The sequence below is a fragment of the Cyprinodon variegatus genome, unplaced genomic scaffold (genome assembly GCF_000732505.1).
Source record: "Cyprinodon variegatus isolate N-32 unplaced genomic scaffold, C_variegatus-1.0 Scaffold1161, whole genome shotgun sequence".
NCBI classification, from domain to species: domain Eukaryota; kingdom Metazoa; phylum Chordata; class Actinopteri; order Cyprinodontiformes; family Cyprinodontidae; genus Cyprinodon; species Cyprinodon variegatus.
The window spans coordinates 1-20,050 of record NW_015151614.1 but is presented as its reverse complement, the minus strand read 5'-3'; the positions used below and the strand labels follow the sequence as shown (position 1 = coordinate 20,050).

The window sequence follows — 20,050 nt, the reverse complement described above, 5'->3', positions numbered from 1 at the left end:
CTTTACAGGTACAACCAGCAAGCTCTGAGTCTAGACTTCCTGGAGCTGCTTGAACGTTTTATCCCCACTCAGTACGAGATGAAGCTCATTGAAACTTATGAGAGCGAAGGCAGGTCAATAGATGAGCTCAGCGAAGAGGATCGCTTCTTGGTGCGCTTTGGCAAGATCCCGAGGCTCTCCCAGAGGATCAGCACACTCACCTTCATGGGAAACTTCCCAGAGAGCGTCCAAAACATCCAGCCTGTGAGTACATATGATATAGACCTGCTTCAGATTGTACAGACTCACAATGAACATATATCGGAATTAACATTGGTATCATTGGTATTTTGGTCATTCTATAACACAGTTGGTCTGGTAACTAAATGGGCTGATATTAACAGCCGATATTTATTTCCAGCTAGTTCCTGTTTATGTTTCAGGAGGTAATGTGATGTTCACTTGGTTATGTGACCCAACACCAGCTCAATGTTATTTTATATCAACAACTGTTCCAAAAAGAAGATATATTACAGTGTAACACACTCCTTGTTGGAAGAGCTTTGCTCCAATGCATGGTTTTACAGATCCTTTAAGACTCATACATGGCTCCATGACCAGGCTTTCATCCAGACTAGATAGACCACTAAAGGTCTACTGCACATCATTTGAAACTTTCAAATTAGGGCAACATGTTTGCAAGCAGGTTTGGACAGCACCAAGGTGTGTGCTCTTGTTTTGGGATCAGAGTGAGGACAATTTTTCCAATTCCACTGATAAATTGAGGACCAAAGTGAGGACATTTTAACTTCCCTATATGCTAAAGGTTAAGCTTAGGACTAAGGCGTGCATTCCTAATAGTAGGGTTAGGTTTGCACTGGTAGTGGTTAGGTTTAGGGTAACTGTCAGGTAGAGCATAGAAAAGGGTTGAACGGGACTAAAAAAACAATAGAAGGCAAACTGAGTCAATACTTGGTCCTCATTACAAATACCAAGACCAGAATGTGTGTGTATGCCTGGAGTTATCACCATTTTAAATAATCCGCTTAAAATGTATTTATAGGTATACCTTATTTAAATTTTAGTATCCAATTAAAATGACCAGATTAAATGCAAAGAGAAGTTTTTATTTTGCTATTTTCCTACTGCTATTGAATCCATGTTGACCCTTTGAGAAACTAAATATCCCTCCTTAGTAAATAATTTCTAATTCACTATCCTCAACCCGACCTCTAAACTCAACAATTTCCCAAACAGCTATAAGAAACCCTTTCAAACTTCATGGAGCTCTGAGGGGAAATAAAGAAGTCGATATCATTATAGAAAGGGTCAGAAAGCTGTTTCAGGTCTTAGTAAGACAGTGGATAACAATGAGAGCCACTTTACTTAAATCTGTAGAGCATCTTCCCTGCATTGGTCACTCTAATAAAAATACTTTAACACAACAGGAGTTCCAAAACAGAAAAACAAAAAATTAACAGCATCTTCATGATTCAATTGTAATAAACAGAATTAATGAAAGCTTAATTTTTTCTCTCAGCAATCGAAAATGAGAAGTTGTGTCCATCATTTCACAATTTTATTCCAGAAGGCGATGCTCTAAAACAGAGAGAATATGTCATGCAGAAAATTATTTCAACACCTCTGCACATTAGAACATTAAACCACCATAGAAAGTTTTTTTTTTTTAAATCTCCTTTTAAGTTTTAAAACATTGCATCTGTGTGTTTTATTCACTATTTGGTTTTAGCTCCTACCAAACTCCTTGTTTGTCTGACACCATAACCGTTTTTTCTCTGTCTTCTTGCAGCAACTGAAAGCCATCATTGACGCTTCGATGTCGGTCAGATCATCTGTAAAACTAAAAAAAATCTTGGAGGTGAATATATTGAAAGAATTTTATACAAACATGTTTAAAGGAGTAAGAAGGCAATGCAATGATAAAATATATTCTCCACTATGTGATACTTGTAAGACAACATGCTTGTTTTTTCTTGTTTAAAGATTGTTTTGGCATTTGGAAATTACATGAACAGCAGCAAGCGAGGGCCAGCGTACGGTTTCCACCTACAGAGTTTAGACCTGGTGAGAAACCTGAAACTGGATTCAAGTTTAAGTCTGGAGCTATATTTTTTTTATACATCATTCAGTCATTTTTAAAATTTTATGTTTTTTACTCCTTTAAGCTAACTGACACCAAATCAACGGACCGCAGACAGACGCTGTTGCACTTTATGGTCGGCATCATCCATGAAAAATACCCAGAGCTGCAAAACTTCTACACAGAGCTAAACTTCCTGGAAAAGGCTTCACTTGGTAAAGATGCTCTGAAATCACTCAGGTCTAACCAACAAATGGCAGCAAAGCTGCTTAGAAACCTTTGGTAATTCCTGCTGAATCAATTTAAATTGAAAAAAAGTATGATATAATTGGAAGAAAACCTCAAAGTTTGCATGCTTGCAGCTTTTTCTGATTATTTTAAATTTTTCTCTAGGTAAACACATCTGAATCAAATCAACTGCTCATTCCAAAACAGAACTTTAATTACATACCAGTCATTTTCAACAACGATATCTTAAAGGGATAGTTCGGTATTTTTGACATGAATCTGTATGGCATCCCCATCACCAGTGGCATGCAATCACACTGACTTACCCCTGGCAGCGTCCTGTGAGCAGAGTTATCGTCCAGTTTTGGTCAAGCCGAAACAACAGCCATGTCTCCCTCCGCCTAGCTGGGCGGAGGGAGACATGGCTGTTGTTGAGCTCGCTGTCTGAATGACGGCGCGCACTGATACGAACAGAGAGAAAATAGGACCAATTGATAACGACGTGTGACTTTTTCCACTACAACGTTTTTGGGATGCAAAAATATCGCTCTTTTGAACACATAATGTTTTGGGAAGAGAAAAGTTTTATTTCGCTGTTCCTAAAAACCTGCCGGACTACTTTCGGCTTGACCAAAACTGGACGATAACTCTGCTCACAGGACGCTGCCAGGGGTAAGTCAGTGTGATTGCATGCCACTGGTGATGGGGATGCCATACAGATTCATGTCAAAAATACCGAACTATCCCTTTAAAGCTCTCCTTTGATTAAAGAATAATTTCAATGTTCCAGACTTTAGAAACTAACTCTTGCCTCTACGTTACTCAAACAAAGAGCTTTAATTCTCTGTGTGTGAATAACTACATGCTCAGGTACAGGATGTATTAATTTACAACAGACAAACACAAACACTTGTCCTTTCATTACAGTTTAGCAAGAAGATTCGTTATTTTTAAAGCCATTCTTTAAGGATTCCTCCACAAATTCTTCTTAACTGGGATTATTTGTACTAAAATATTTACATCAAAGGTGATACAACTATAGTATGTTAAACAGCCATTGTTTCTTAGATTATATTTCAGGAGTCTGTTATAACTTATTGAAATGAAATAGAATTTTTGTTACTTAATAAACTAAAATAAGAACATTTAGCTTAAATTTAGTTTTATCAGTCAGATCATTTCAGGCTTTTATTGTATTTGGAATAAAATGACCCATTATGTTAACTTTTAATTTATTTAATCTCTATTTAACCAAGAAAAATCCCATTGAGATAAAAAAAAAAACTCTTTTTCAAGGGAGTCCTGGCCAAGAGGCAGCAAAGTTATGTAAGATACATTAACATAGATACATTAAAATAAATGACAGGTACATAAAAAATAAAAAAACATATCAAGGAAAACAATTACAAATCATTGAGGCTGCTTTAAATTCTGCTTCAAATTATAATGAGTGCTGACAGGGTGCTACAGCCATTTATATGATGAACAGAAGGAGCTGTGCAAACACAGCAGAACAAATGGTGGCTGTCTTAGCCTTAGGGGCTGGGATAGCATAGCCAATTCAACAAGTTAAACATGACAATTGTATAAATTCTAAGGTGGCTTCATGAAATGTAACACACCCATCAGTGTCTAAACCACTCATTGAAAACAAAAGAAAATCTGCAACTTTTAAACTCAATAAAACAGTAGAGAAGATGTCGCAGCTGTTTTTAGTCCTGCAGCAGCTTGGTTTGGCGCATTGAGCACCAGTTTCAAGCCCCACCTTCCCTCTGGAAAGTGGAAAGTAAACAGCTTTCCTTGGAAGATGCATTCTTTTCCTAAAGATCTAGTCCACCTCACTGCAGCCTTTGGTCAAACAGGTGTTTCTGTATTTCTTGTCTACTGTGCAACAAATAAAAAAAAAAAACAATCAAAAAAATGAAATTACTTCTTTAATTCCTTGGTGACCCCTGCTTTAATTATGGATCATTTCTTTCTGTGTGCTAGTTTCATTCGAAAACATCCTGAGGAATCTGAATGCTCTGGAAAAAGGCATGGAGCTGACCAGGAACGAGTTCTCAGCAGAGGAGGAAAATCCTGTTCTGAATACATTTCTGAACAAAAACACTCCGCTGCTTGAGTCTTTGATGACTGACGGAAAGACGGCACAGGTCGGTCTATATTAATGAAACCTCTTTAAAGTACAGTTTCAGTTTTAATTTCTGCTCCTTACTCTTTGTTTTGCCTTCAGGCTGCATACGAATCTGTGGTGAAGTACTTTGGCGAAGATCCAAAAGAGACTCCACCCTCAGAGTTCTTTACAGTTTTTCTCCGCTTCATCAAAGCTTACAAGGTCAGAGATTTCATTCGCTTCAGATTTTAAACAAACAGGTTATAATATCCATATTATGGTGTAATATTACATTTTGGTCAGATCATTAAAGCTGCTGCTGTGGAGGTCAAAACAAAGTTTACATCATTTACAGTGAGCATATCTGCAGTTCTCCGCCTGATTAATATATAATTAATATTATATTAATATTTCTTGGCAGCAAGCAGAGCAGGAAAACAAGCACAGAAAGAAACCACTCGGGCCAAGTGGTGATGACCCGTCAGCTCCTCCTAAACCTGAACTCTCAAGGAACAAGGTGACAGCCCAGCTTTTTATACCTAATGGTTTACAGCATGCATTGCCCTCATTAGATAGAAACTTAAGAATATTTTATTCATTTGAACTGAAACAAGAAACAAAATAAAGGAATGGCAGAAAAAAAACAGTGTTTCTACCCACTTTGGAAAGGTAGTGAACTGACCATTAACATTTTACAATTATGCTATTGATTTTATTCATAAGTGTTTTAAAGCGATGTTTAGTTTTAAATTTAGATTTTACCCTTCTATGATGATTTTACCTGTAGCACTTTGAGGTTTTTTCTTAAATGTAAAGTGCATTACAAATAAAATGTATTATTATTATTATTACCAGCTGCAGTATTTCAGGTATGTAGAAGCTGGATATGATATCCTGCCTATTTGAGATCTATATCTAAGCATGGTTGCATCACAGAAAATAAGGTGAATTAATGAATAGGAAACAGTGTTTTTTTGACCTTTTTTTGTTTAGAAAAGTTGAGGTTTTTATATATTTATATACTTTTATTTTCAAGTATTTGAATGATGCTATTATCCACTTAAATGCTTTAGGTTTAAAAAAAACATTAAAAAAAACCTCGAATATTATACAGTATCTTAAACAGCAGAACTGGAAACTGGCTCTACTTTGAATTCCAATATTTACCCTTTGTGGGCATCACACAAACAATATACCTCTTAATGTTTGAAATGTAATTAAAAACTAATAGAAAATTTTGCTTTAAAGAATTAGCTAGTTTTGGTTTAGAAAAATGCTGACAATAGTACATACTTGAAAACAAATTTATCCTTAGATATAATAAAACATTTCCCTCTGCCACACTATGATTTATGAAATGATAGAAAAAAGCTTCCAACCATTTTTGGGGACCCATTTTTAAAGCTTTTATTTATGTTCTAATGTTTAACTTAAGTGTAAAAAATAAAAATAACAACAAAATAATAACAACAAAAGATAAATACATATTTTCTAGAAGCTATTTGCTTGTAGGATGAGTGCCATACATTAAAGATAAGGAATGTTGCTTTTTATCTGTCATAAAACCACTAATTAGCTTGAATTGCAAAAAAAAAAAAAGAATTTCTCATTTAAAGATGCTTAGAAATGCTTTTTAATAAAAGTTGAATGTGAGACTGATTTTTTTTCTTTCAGGTTTCCAACATGTACAGACCTCAGATGGATCTGATTGCAGAGCTGAAGAAGAGACAGGGTTCTCCTCTAATAAGGGAGCGGAAAGATGGCGCCATTGAAGACATCATCACCGGTAAGAAACAACCTGAGTTCTGTGTCTTAACTCTGCCGGCAGTGAGTAGAAGGTCAATGCTTCCCGGTCATCAGAGCTTACCAACCAGCATGTTCTAAAAGTTTAATGATTACCCTCAACAGCTTTTTACTTTATTTAGTCAACAAAACCCTGATAAACATAATGTTTCCAAGAACCTTGGTCGCATTTCCATCCAGTTGATCACAAAACAGGCTTAAATCGGAGGCGGATTTGATACGTTTTTATAATTGCATTAAACCTTTCCCTTTGGTAGACAAAAAAGAGAGAGGACGTGCAGGGATACCTATAGATCAATTCCTCCTTCAACTCATGGGGGAAAAACAACAACAACAAAAAATTTAAAGACTCTTTACATGACTAGAGTTTAATGCTGCTCTAACATTCTCCTCCTGTCAGGGACTCTGTCTTTGACAGTGAGGGGAAACCCTCAGCGCTGCTCTTCTGTTTATTTTTTAATCAGGATAAGAAGCTGAATAAACAGAAGAATATGTCCTGGATGCAAACTAATGTAATGCAAAAACATTTTAAAGCCTCACTGATGTGGAAAACTGTCACTGTTCAGTTCAAACGTATGCAGAATTTTAGATCTTGGCAGGAGTTTCAGCAGCTCTGAAGAAGGGAGAATTTGTTTTCAGTTTTCTCCAGAGACTTCAGTTCATCTAAAAGACAGAAGACCCAGTTAGTCTCTGTAAACTGGAGAAAAATAATTTTTCTAGCAGAGGCCTCAAAAAAACATTTAATGAGACTCAATAGGAGGTGACATGTTCTACTTTTGAATCCACAAATAACTACAAAATAAAAAGATTTAATGTATCAAAGGATTCATCCCAGTCTTAGACAAAATACTTGAAAAATACTTTGCATACATTTACAACAACTCTAGATAATCAACATTGATATAAGGTATTATCTGATAAGCATGGAAAATAATGGCCTTTTTCACTACTTTTAATGACTGAGCTGGTCCTGGTCAGGCTTAAGTGATTAAATCTAAACCACAGTACTTTAAACAATGCTTTCTATATTAAGATTTGCTCTATTCTAAAAAAATCTGTTTACATTTTTCACAAAAGGAATATTTTGAAGGATTTGTACAGTTTGAAGAGTGAAAGATGATCATGACATCAAAAATGCACTATTAAAGACATCAGACAGGATCCTGATGATGCAGAGCTCTGCAATATATAATATAATATATTATATAATAAATTATATTTTATTATTAAAAAATATATAGAGATATTTCACTTTCCCCTTGTTTTAAACGACTGAGCTCAAATCATTATCCTGTACTATCTCTAATTAAGAGGCATGGAGAGAATATTTACATTTTCAATATAATATAATATTTAATATAATCTCAAGATAAAAAAAATATATATAAAATGTTTACATATTTACAATAAATTTTAACATTTTAAAGCTAAGCAGCATAAATCCAAAGAGACACATCTTCACTGCACTCCAGCTCATCATCAGCACCGCATATGGTCATGTTTATATTCGCAACAGGAACGGGGCACTATTTCCCGAAACCAGATATGAGATTAAGTCAGGATTTTCGGGATATTTGGGCCAAATCTGCAACTGGGTTTCAAGAAAGCAGTAGCACGTCACTTCAGTTACCGTGGTTATTTATTCTGCGTGGCCATCTTGCCCCCGACCAGGCTAACTCTGCTAAATCCGATTAGTAGCGGTGACAGTGATAAGAAACCAAGGACTTCTTCTTCTTGAGATCTTTAGCAGTTGATGGCAAACTACTGAAAACACCTGTTAGCCCTCTAAAGTGGAGGTCTTCAACTGGGGGTCTGCGACCCCTAGGGGGTCCACGGAGGTATTGCATGGGGGTCAAGAAAGTTTTGGTTGATTAGACTTTTTTTTATATTCCCCTCTGCAATTTTTTCCACTAACTGAAATGTCTTTAAATACACATTATACGAATTCAACACACTGTAGTAAACAGATAAATGGAGGCAGAAGATGTCTTTCAGTCATCAAAGCACACATTCAGCAACACACAGGAGCTCTTTCAAGCTGGGCACCGTTTCATTCACAACACCTGTCCCATCAACTGGGAATCAGAATCAGATATACTTTAATAATCCCAGGGAGGAATTACTTTTGTTACATTACTCCATATGTAATAGACTGACTATAGAACCAGTTTGATATAATACAATTTCATACAATATATATCATTGGGGGTCCCCGCCCCATCTCGCCATCAGTCTGGGGGCCCTGTTGGGGGGAAAATGTTGAAGACCCCTGCTCTAAAGGATGGTTGAAAATTGTATTGACTGAAAAGAATAGCTTTCTTTTTACTTGATTAAAGCTGAACATTTAAAAGATAATCCAAAAAAGGAACATATCTTTTGAGTGATATTTAAGATTATGAAGTGTTTTTTTTTTTTTTTTTTCGGGCAGTTTTCTGCCAACTGAAAACACAGAAAACTGTGATCAGAACAAATTTGTTAAATTTTATTATTATTACATTCAGTTCACAGTAACAATAGTTGTATGGGTTTTGTTTATCATTAAGGGTATGGCACTGTGCAAATCAATTAAATGGTTATAACCAAAAGAAAAATTTCCAGAGCCTTTATTTCTTTTAAAAGGCATTATTAAAGCTTACAAAGACTTAGGTCTCTAAGAAAATTTTGGAAACTTTTGAAGTCATAGCCTAATCAGCTAATTAACTGAAAACATCTGCAAATGCTTCCTGAGCCTCTAAATCAGAGACCTCCAAGTCCAATCCCTAACTGCTATCATCCTGTAACTTTAAGATGCGTCTCTTCTCCGACACACCTGAATCGAAATGCTTTATTTCCTAATTCGTTTAGAGGCCTTGTAATGAGCAACTCATTACTAGGGGGAGTGGCGGCCTAGTGGTTAGGGCATAGACCTTGGAATCCTGAGGTTTTGAGTTCAAAACCCACTCCCACAGAATGCCACTCTGGTTCTCTTAGCATGATCCTTAGCCCCTGATTGCTCCCTGGGAGCCCCACTGCTGCCCAAGGGGATAGGTTAAATGCAGGGGTAAATTTCTTCAATGTGAAATCAATAAAGGTGTGTTCAAGGGACACCTCTAAAAGTTGTAAGATAGTAGCTCTCAAGGACTGGACTAGGGCAACCCAGCAATATATATATATATATATATATATATATATATATATATATATATACTGTATATATATATCTGTATATATATTCTAGGTTACAACTCAAAATAATAAGTCTGGTGTACGACACAACTGGATAAAAGACTGAATGATATGAGAGAGAAATTACTCCATCCATTACATCCAATGTTTTACAAAGCTTCTGCTTTGAAGCACTTTATTAAATTTTTTGTTTCTTTTTCATCTCAGATTTAAGGAATCAGCCATACAGACGGATGGATGGCGCTCGTCAGAGCTCCAAGTGGAAACCAGGTCAACAGCTTCAAGTGTCTTCAGATATCTCCCTCTGAACACTGGGAAGTCACTAGTAAAAATGTTAGATATTTGAGGAAACATTTTAATCCATGTTTTCATATTTGGATGACAAAAACAAAGTCACAGCTATAGCTTCGTAGGAAGATTTCCTGCTTCTTGCAGAAATGTTGCAGAGTTCATAGAAAGAAATGTAGAATACATTATATTATCTACTGGATGTTAATGATGCTGGAAGTCATCTGAGATAATAAGGACAATTATATGAAGGAGTGAACCACTCAGCTGAAATCTGATGCAGGGACTTCATTAATGATTCACAGATATCAGAACGGAAAGCAAACAATAAAGGAAAAGCAGGACAGTTTTCATATACTATACTGAAGTTTTTAATAAATTATTTTAATACTGAATTTCTGCTTTGCCTCAGGTTTGAATAAAGTATTTTATACTACTGTCAGTTGTAAGTATTCTTTTATTTCACCAATAGGAAAGAGAATTAACTATTTAATTAATTAATTAAAATATTAAAATTTTCCTAATAAATTACTGAAAATTTTGTCTCTGCTAATAAATATACACATATTAGTACATCCATGCTGTCTAAATTAATAAATTATGGTTCTGCATAATATATACATTAAATAATTTTAGCAAATGAAACACTTTTTTCTTTTACAGATGCTATATCTTGCAGTGATACATGCATTTCCTTTTATCCTTACAGCAGTTTTTGTTGTCCTTACATTGTTTTGAAAGTAAGATAAGAAAACCGTATATTTGAATGGCATAAGATTTATTTCCAAAAAAGCGCTGTAAATAAAATGATCCAAACATGTATCTGTTTACTTTTACTTTTTTTTAATTTTATATCATCTTCCTCTTTCAGAGAAGCTGCAGAAAATAAAAAGATGTTTCAATGCTTACAGAAACTAGATCTCATGAGTCCAAAAAAAAAAAAACACAAAAAAAATTGTCCATTGTCTTCAAGGTACGCTTGTAGTCTATTTAATGGGCTAGTTTCATCAGGATTTATGGACAAATATAGCTGAGTATCATCCGCATTACAGTGGAAATTAGTCATATTCGACAGGTAACCCTGGAGCATGAGGAAGATTTATCATCAACATGTAAAAACCGAAATCTGTCAGACAAATACGATTTAAACCATCCAAGGACTGTTCCCTTAATTCCTACAAATTGTTAGCTACTATTTTCCTATGATTTTAAATAAGATAGGAAGATTAAATATATCTGTATTTAACCAATTCCTATGAATTAAGAGACAGTTTCTTAACTACAGATTTAATTTAAGATATTCTGAAAGGCTGTACTATGGATACATAATTCCTAACTACAGTAAAATGGAAATTGAAATGAGAGCGAATACTTCCTTAAAAACCTTTGCTGGAATTTGATCTATCATACACATTGAGGGCTTAGATAAAGATAGTTTGGCCAACTCTGAAAACTCAACTGAATTAAAAAATTCAACACAGTTCAGGTTCTTACGTTACATCAGATGCTGCCATACCTTCCTGAGATGAACCAATTATTTATGAATATCTATAAAGAATTACATGAAATTACTTCTAAGATATGGGGAGATGGACAGTTCAACAGAGCTATGGCTCTTGGTAAGTTTGACAACTGTATTAAAAAGAAATCTATGATTATTCTTATTCTCCTCTATTAATGAAGAGAAATATGCTAATTAGTTTGATCCTGGGAAAGCTCATTTTATACAGGAGTATAATTTATTACATTAAAGTGCAGAGTAACTGGCAGTTAACTAAATCACTATAACAATATGACTGAACAACTCCTTTACAGGCAGAAAAAAAAATCGGGGATGAAGATTTGCAGAGGAAGCATTTTATGAAAAGAAAATGCACCAAGTTTTTCTCCTCATAACCAAACTGCACTGGATCTTGATCTTTGTCCTGCTACTTTTCTGAGGTCATTAAACTTTCATCTTATCTGCACAATCACTGGCTGAGCTAATTTGAGCTCTGAATCTGTTTCAACTGAACACATATTTGATTAGATTTCGGGTGTTAGACATTCACATGTAATTATTGGAGGGGAAAACTCCAGTCAACATGATTAAAACTCCCGGGGCATCTGTTAAACAATCAAACACTAATTTTTTATTAAACAGAGAATAAGTCCTACATCTTTATCAAAAGACACATGAGCAGCTTTGAATAGAACAGGGTTAAAAAGAGATAACTGGATCAGAAAGTGACTCAGAGAAATAAAATCTTGATAAAAAAAACTTTTTAAGAAAAATTCAATATTTTTTTACCAACAAAAATTCAATTAGATCCAATTAGATTAACTAGATCCTTCATTTCTTTCTTTAACCTTCTAAAAAACAGCTCTTAGCTGACAGCAAACATGAGTGATCCATTGGATAAGTAGAGAAGATCAGAAGCTTCATCACTGACTGCTATTCAGGGATTTATGTCTACAGAAAAAAAGAAAAAAGATTAAAAGAAAATTAGATAACAAAAAGTTCTTTGTCTTGCATGCATGAGGATTGAAACCTTATCAACTTCAGTCTTCTTTAAATTGATTATTTTATTTTTTTTTTTACAAATCCACAAATATTAATTTATTATAAACAGTTAAGATAAATAGTTTTGATGGATGAGCACCATGCAGAAATACCAGCTACAATTTGCTTACATCTAGAGCAATACACATCCTGGATGCAGGTAAAGTCTCAATGGTTTTTATTGTATTTCAGATCTTTCCTGTTTTGTAGATTATCCAAACCTCACAGTGATGGATGGACAAAAAACAGTTTGAATGACGGCGTTGTAGATGGTCAAAAACTCCTCTGGAAATATGCAACCTCCTGAGCTCAAGAAGTCATCAATAGCCAGCCTTAGTGTTTTTTTGTTTTTTTTTCCATGTTCCTCTTTGAAGGTGTTCATGACTGCATAGACAAATGTCAGCCATCTTTGCCAACAAGTAGATGATAACCAATCATTTGGCCTTAAAAAGGGGAAAATGGGGTTTTCATTAGCTTATTATAAAAATAAACTTCAATAAACTTTAGAAATATGCCGGGATTTATAAAAGCATGTCATTTTTAAACATATAAAAACAATATATTCAAGTTTGAGATGTATCTGCAAGCACTTAAAAAGTAATAATCTTATCTTACATTTCAACTTAAACATTTGATAATCAAACAAAAAGGTTTTGTTAATTTTACGTTTAAATAAAAGCGACTGGACAACTTTTGCACTCATATGTTTTGATTTTTCTTGTATTAACAATTGTGTAAAATCCAAAAGTAATTGTAATGTATTACCAAAATTTTGATCCAGGTTATCAATGGCAAGTGTCCCAAGGTCCATTCAGGCCTTTATATTGTGCTTTTAGCACATTAGTCTTTAAAATGAGGCAATAAACAGAGCATTGGACGGATGCTGTGTATCAGAGGGTCACCTTTATTGTCACAAAAACACAACAGGAACGTACAAAAGCAGTGACCTGTCTGTTGGAATTTTCACACACAAAGCAGCAACTTTTTTTGTTTTTTTCCAGTATCATATTTGTGCTTTGTTCTGCACAGATTAGTTGGATTTTACTTACAGTATATTGTAGTAGTTGATCATTCTTGGTCACAGTTCACAAACAACACTTACCCCACACAGCAAGCATCACTTTCAAACAAACTGAAGGAACAGCTTCTAGTTGATAAATATAATTTAGGTATCTTTCTTCATAAAATTCAGTCATTTTTTTTCTTGATTTATTCTGACATAAGGGCTTTAAACAGAATACAAAAATCTATATGTTGCTGTACAGTTTTCTTTACTCTATGGTACACTCACAGGTATACACAGATTTAAAATGAGATGTCAGTTCAGTCGGCGTGCAGATTTTTCAGGAATGTTTACAGTATTCATGCCATTTTGGAGTATTTTTCCACCTTTATATATAAAAAGGAAATCACATTAAAATGAATTCAATATATTTGGGTTTATATACATGATCTGAACATCCACATATGATTGAACAATCACACATTCATCAAGAAACCATCGATTAACACTTGAACTTGTATAATCTCACACACTGTTGGTTAGAATAGAATAAAACATCTATAAACGGGACGTCTCCTAAGTGACGGGAGCGTTTCATGTGCTTTTTTTTTTATAAATGCAGTGCCACTATTTTACAGTTTGTATTAGCAACGGCATCCGGTTTCTACGGCAACGTGTGATCATGGTTCGTTTCATGGCTTGCAGAAAAAATAAAATCTTTTAACTCAGAAAAATAAAGAATTTACAGAACGTGTCACATGCTTATGAATCCTCTTCAAGTATAAAAATACAAAAAAAAGCTTGATTATATAAAACATAGATGACTTTTTTTCTTTTTTACACGTTCTCTCTGAAACAAAAAACTAAATGGTTCTATAATAATATACATACAATATATCTTAAGTGGTTCTGGTCAGATTTTAACTTCTCTCAATCTAGATTATCTAATCTTATTCTACATTTCATAAACAGGTTAAGACTAAACTCTTAATTTAGTTTCCCGCAGTGGTGAAGACAGAAACACTGGTTTGATTTCACTTTAATCGAAAGCTTTGCAGCTTAACACGTCACGTTTTAATTAAATCCAAATTTCTGAAAAATTTTGACAAAAGGAAACCTTACACGTTTACATACCTATGTCCCAGTTCTACACTTGTTATGAAGTAGAAACATAAATTTCAAGCTTAACCAGATTGTCCAATAGGATACCTTTTTGGGTGCCACTCTTTCAGACATTAAAAACACTTTATCTGGAACTGAGCAGCCATTTAAACAGATGATTCAATTTTGGATAAGGCATGTTTGCCATGTTGGACAGTTTTACAGCCACTCTTATTTTAGGAAAAATGCTCAATATCACTAAAATGAATAGCTAAAGTAATGAAAAGATGAAACTAAAGATTTTTGTGGTGCTCTATATGTTGCGGAACAGCCAATGACAAAAATGGCACCTTAAAATTATAAAATGACAGATTTTTGTTTTGTTTTTTCATAGTAAAGCTCAAATTTATTTCTAGAAATGTAAGAGCAGATTTTTTTTCTGCTTCGGGTTCTATATACAAATAAAGATTGATTAATTTGAAAACAGATAAACATAATTTGTAAATAATATATTTTTTTTATCAAGTTTACTTTATAAAAAAAAAACAAAGCTATCCAAACCAACCAAGCCCTTCCACTTAGTAAATTGTGGACACTTTAGTTCAACTTCAGCAGCCATACCCAGACTTGATTACTGCCAGACTTTATGCAGAACCCACATCACAACATGATGAAGGTTAAATAAATTCTAACATTATGACAAAGTAAAAAAAAAATATATATATATACATATACATATACATATTTTCATTTTTAGGTTAATCTCCACAAGAGAAGTAGAGGGGTGAATGTTTTAAGGAGTGTATGTTTTATTAAAATCACTCCAACAACACAACCACTCATCAAGGGTTATCATAAAACAATCCAAAGTTAAACACCCTTGCTTGCCTCAGGTAAGGTTACTGTTTGGTAGAAATAATCTTGGTGAAATGTAAAGTTAGAAAATATCTACCTTTAAATTTGTCACTCTTAGGTTTTTAGGCAGCAAAATCCAATAACGATGGTCTCTCATGAATTCAGACTATGATTACATACAAAGTTTCCAGTATTTCTAAATCATTTCTACACAAAGCTGGCAACATATTATCCCCAATGATTTAAAATAATTATCGACAATGATGGCTTCTGTTGCCACCAGCAACGCAATAATTTATAAGGTGTGGGTGGGTTTTACCCTTTCACATTCAGCCAGCAGATATCCCTGCTTGTTAAGTAAAGAATCTTTTTAATGTAATTAGGCCTCATCCTATATTACATTTATTGGATGATCTGAAACATCCATGTGGAAAGATAAAGAAGGCTGCAAACAAACAAATACTTAACAGCAAAATGAAACAAAGATGATCAGTTATTTCCTAGTTTTAAATGTCACCCCCCGGTCTTTGCATTTAACAACACATACATTATACATAATAAGCTGCAGCATGAACAGCCTGTTATTTCAGATTAGTTTCTAAATGGTTAATTATAAACAGAAATAATCCAGTCCTACTCCTGACATTTGCTAGTTTTAATGTTGCCCTTTTATAAGCTGCATTTCAAATCAAATATTTGCTTGGATGAAAATGCAGGAAATTAGATTCAAATAAGTTAAGCCCATTAACTTTGTTACTGTTAAGCCCTGCAAGGTCCTAAAAATAACGTTCAAACCAGATTTAGATGGTTTAAATGGCCCTATGATACCCTGCATCCTTTTTCCATTTATTTCCATTTAATTAGGAACCAGTCAAAAACTTAACTACTATCAGTAGGTCAATTAAAGATATAAATCTCAAATTATACTGTATATATTTTAAGTTTTTTATCTGTCGAATGAGACTATTATGCATAACAGTTCATCAACACCAAAAACTCCTTTTCTGAAACAATCACAATCTTCAACAAAGCACATCAGAAGGATTTTTAGTCCAGGGCTGGTTTGGCCGACACGATCATGCAGGAGACTTCTCACTCAACAGCTGTCGAGCGGACAGTCTCTACCCCCCTCCTCCAAATATGGGATTAGCTCCTAAAGATCATTGTTAAATAAGCTGGTTGTTTACAGTGATCTTTATCCCAGCATAAAAATTAAAGGTGAGAAAAATCTGGTGGAATTCATCAAAGCTGGACTACAGAGGAAAAAACTGGACTGTTGCTCAGTTTTTCAAAGTATAACTCTCAGGCAAATGGAAATTCATTTTTTCATGAGAGAGTAAAGGTCCCAGTTTCTGGAGGAAGGGCATAAAATCCATGCTGGTCGGGATCTAGTAAAGTTTCCCAAGCCCACCTCTATCTACCGGTGTTATTTCGCCAACTTTCATCACAAGTCAGGTCATTTAAGAGAGCTTACACTGCAAAAACGATCTAGAAATAAGTACAAAAAATCTTAAATTAAGTACATTTTACTCTTAATTTGAGCAGGTAAATAAGATGATCTGCCAATGGAATGAGTAGTTTTACTCTTAAAATAAGATAGTTAGATAATGTGCGCTTATAATAAGACAATACCATTGTTTTTTCTTCTCATAAAAGTAAATCCTCTTGTTCCATTGGCAGTGTCTCACTTATCTCCTCAATTCAAGAACAAATACACTTGCTTTAAGAAAAAAAAATATTGAGATTTCTATTTTTTGCAGTGTATGCTTCCCTCTGCTGACAGGTTCTGTAGCAGGGGTCACCAACTCGCATATTTTGGTCCGGGTCGGGACTCTGAGAAGCTTTCACCTGGGTCGCTGGACTTTTTCTGTGGTAAAATTAATCTATGATAGTCTGAAATGAGAATATTCATTAGACACAGCTTTGACTTCCCCAATTGTGGCTTTTGAGGTGCTTTCCTCAACCTCTTACAATCACACTAGACCTACAGTTTGTTTTCACTCCCAGATGTACAGCGGGTGAGACAGAAGCTTGCCCTGCCTTTAGGCCTTAAAGGATTTAAGATTGCCTGTTTAAAAATCAGGGAGGTGGACTGTGAAAATAGAGCATTTAAAGACGAGTCGATGGAAAAATACTTTCCTCCAAGGACATGCTACAAGGCCAATCTGTTTAAGCGGCTCATTCTTTGGTGGAAACAGTTAAATGCCACTAGGGTTCTAAACATAGAGTTTGAAGAAACTTACCCACAAGAATATGAGATAGGAATCATGAAAATAATTGAATTCAGAAAATGAATCCTGTTTTATGAGCCCTTAAATAAAATAAAAATAAACGTTTCATACATTATTTAAAAAAAAAGGACTTTTATTTATTTCTTTTGCTGTTAAGTTTTGTAAAAGATTAAATGTTAGTAAAGAATTAAGAAAGTGAAGTTTGTTTTTAAGATGTATTAAATACATTCTTTAAAACTATACTGTAACTAAGAAAATGAGCAAAAAAACTTAGTAAAATTGTGAAGTTGCCTAAGCTGAGGAATTGGACCCTTTTGAAATCTAGTTAATTAGCTGTGTTCAATAGAGATTCTTCACTTTCTAGCAGAACTTACTCCCAACCCGTGCTTTCAAAGGTTACAGTAACCATGGTGATGGTGAGCTTGATTACCCAGAAACCTCATATCAAGAGCAGAATGCAAGCTGAAGGCTGCTGTTAAAGCAATCTGTGTTTTATTCCTGCATCAGCAGAGCCTTGTGCTGACACAGTCATTTAGGTAAAGAGAGCCATAAATTGGTATAGACGAATATTTATTCAATAGGTCTACATTATCATATCAAACATCCATTTTTATTAGACATAGTTCATGCTAAACATCAGAGAAACAGATTTTTTTGGTTTTGGTTATCTATGAAACATTTGAAAAAAAATATATATATATACTTGAAATATATCCCCACCTGTAATATATAATTATAATTTTTCCTTCTTGAAGAACTAAATATCCAGTTTTCAATGACATTCTAATTTACCGTGAGGCGCCTGTTTTATTTTAATGGCAACACCCTTTATCTTTCACCTTTCTCTGAATGAAATAGAATAAAAATATAACTTGATTGAGCATTCATGAGATATCCTCTTGTGTAAAACTGGGACATAGATTTCGTTTTAGATTGTTAGTTATGGTGGAAGATGGAGATACACATTAGATGTGTTTAATTGCTTCATGGTACAGGTCCAGAACTCTTGCAGTCTTTTTCAAATTAACACATGAATCAGTGGAGTCACATTAATATATCAGCAGACAACAGGAGCTCCTGTTTGCCTCCAAACTGTGACATTTTAGCCAACAGTCACCTTTTAGGTGTGAATTAGGATTTAGAGGTCCAAAAGTGGAATGATCCGAGTACTCAGTCGTCACGTATTTAGTCCGGATGAGACCTGAGAGACCTGAGAAGCAGACAGGATGACAAAAGGCAAAGCAAGTGACGAAGAGGAAAAAAAAAAAAAAGAAGGCTGGCTGACGGACTAAAAAAAGATGTCAGAAATAGCAGTGAAGGGAAACGTCGGCAGAAATAATGATGATCTGCGGATCAGTGAGCAGCGGAAGCTCAGGACTGCCCCAAAAAAGCAAGCAGTGTGGGGGGGAGGGGAAGTTTTAGAGCAAAAAAGAGAGAAAAGTGTAATGGAGTCATGAAGCAGTGACAGGGGGGGAAAAAAAACAAAAACATAAAAATCAAAATTTACTGACAGACAAATCAAGTTTTTTGTTAAATCCTTCAAACCCTTCATCCCTGCACTATGCTGCTCTGAGCTTCATTGTGATTGGCCGGTGGGGACGTCAGGTTTTGGTGCATCGACGTGACGGTCCTCGTGTGTGCGACTGACGCAGAGCTGCTGTCAGAGCTGCAGGACAGAAAAATCTCTCCCTACTCCGCTTCTCTTCCTCCTCTGAATGATGCAGCAAAAAAGGAGGAAGAGGAGGGAGAGAGGACAGGAACAATGGGTAGAATGCTAGGGGATTAGGGCTGCTGCTTAAGGACGGACTGGAGATAAAAGGAATAAAGGTAGGAAAGGGGAAAAAGCAAAAAAGGATAAATGAGATCAGGAGTCAGTTTAGAAGAGTAAAATAGAGGGATATAGGAAAAATAGAAAAAGAGACGGAGGAATAAGGAACAAGGAGGATAGTGTTTGAGTTTATGAGAAGTGATAAATAGAAGAAGAAATAAGGACAATGTGAAGAACCCACAGCTCAGAATGAGAGTCAGAAAATGTTTGAGCTTCTGATCCCATCTTTAAACCAGCCAGCAGTAAAAGCAGCAGCCATAGTCTCCATGGCTTCTCTAGGAGCCAAATTCATCAAGTGAAAAAAAACCCAAAAAAAACAACTGGCCCTCGCTCCCCTCTGCTGCCACCACTGATTAACAGCTCCGAAAAAAAGAGCAGGGCAGTTTTCCTCCCATCACACATTCAGGAGAACGAAGACTCTTTGTCTTTCCAAAATGTTCAGCCAATCAAGGAGGCTTTGTTGGAAAACAAGCTGCATTCAGGGAGAATAATGTATGAGAAATGATGCAGGTAAAAAAACACATTCTTTGTGTGTTACACGCTCTTACAAACAAATTCTCTGGAACTTTTTCACATTTTTTGACAACATAACGCAATGTTGCAACCAATTAGATTTTTTAGTCAAATTTAATGATAATATCTTTCAACCAATGAAAACCTATTTTTGCCTCTCAGACTAATTAATAATGACTTTAAATATACAGTAAAAGATAAAAAAAAAAAAGGAAACAAGAAACAGGGAAAACCGCAGCATTGTGAAGCAAAGTTTCAACAGGGTTCTTGCTCGGTAATTCAAAGTTTTCTTTCTTTTGA

The 20,050-nt window shown here is 34.9% G+C and overlaps 1 protein-coding gene across 1 annotated transcript in view; it reads left to right on the top strand.

The window, feature by feature from the left end:
• The window catches only part of LOC107101842 (formin-like protein 1), a 43,345-nt gene extending 33,207 nt beyond the window's left edge, over nt 1-10,138 (top strand). Inside the window, exons 18-26 of the mRNA XM_015400914.1 lie at nt 9-243; nt 1,790-1,858; nt 1,984-2,064; nt 2,166-2,295; nt 4,298-4,461; nt 4,542-4,643; nt 4,843-4,938; nt 6,096-6,207; nt 9,597-10,138. Of these exons, the coding sequence (XP_015256400.1) occupies nt 9-243; nt 1,790-1,858; nt 1,984-2,064; nt 2,166-2,295; nt 4,298-4,461; nt 4,542-4,643; nt 4,843-4,938; nt 6,096-6,207; nt 9,597-9,697 (1,090 nt within the window). The 3' untranslated portion in view covers nt 9,698-10,138. The remainder of the gene's footprint in view (nt 1-8; nt 244-1,789; nt 1,859-1,983; nt 2,065-2,165; nt 2,296-4,297; nt 4,462-4,541; nt 4,644-4,842; nt 4,939-6,095; nt 6,208-9,596) is intronic.
• The last annotated feature ends 9,912 nt before the right edge of the window (nt 10,139-20,050 follow it).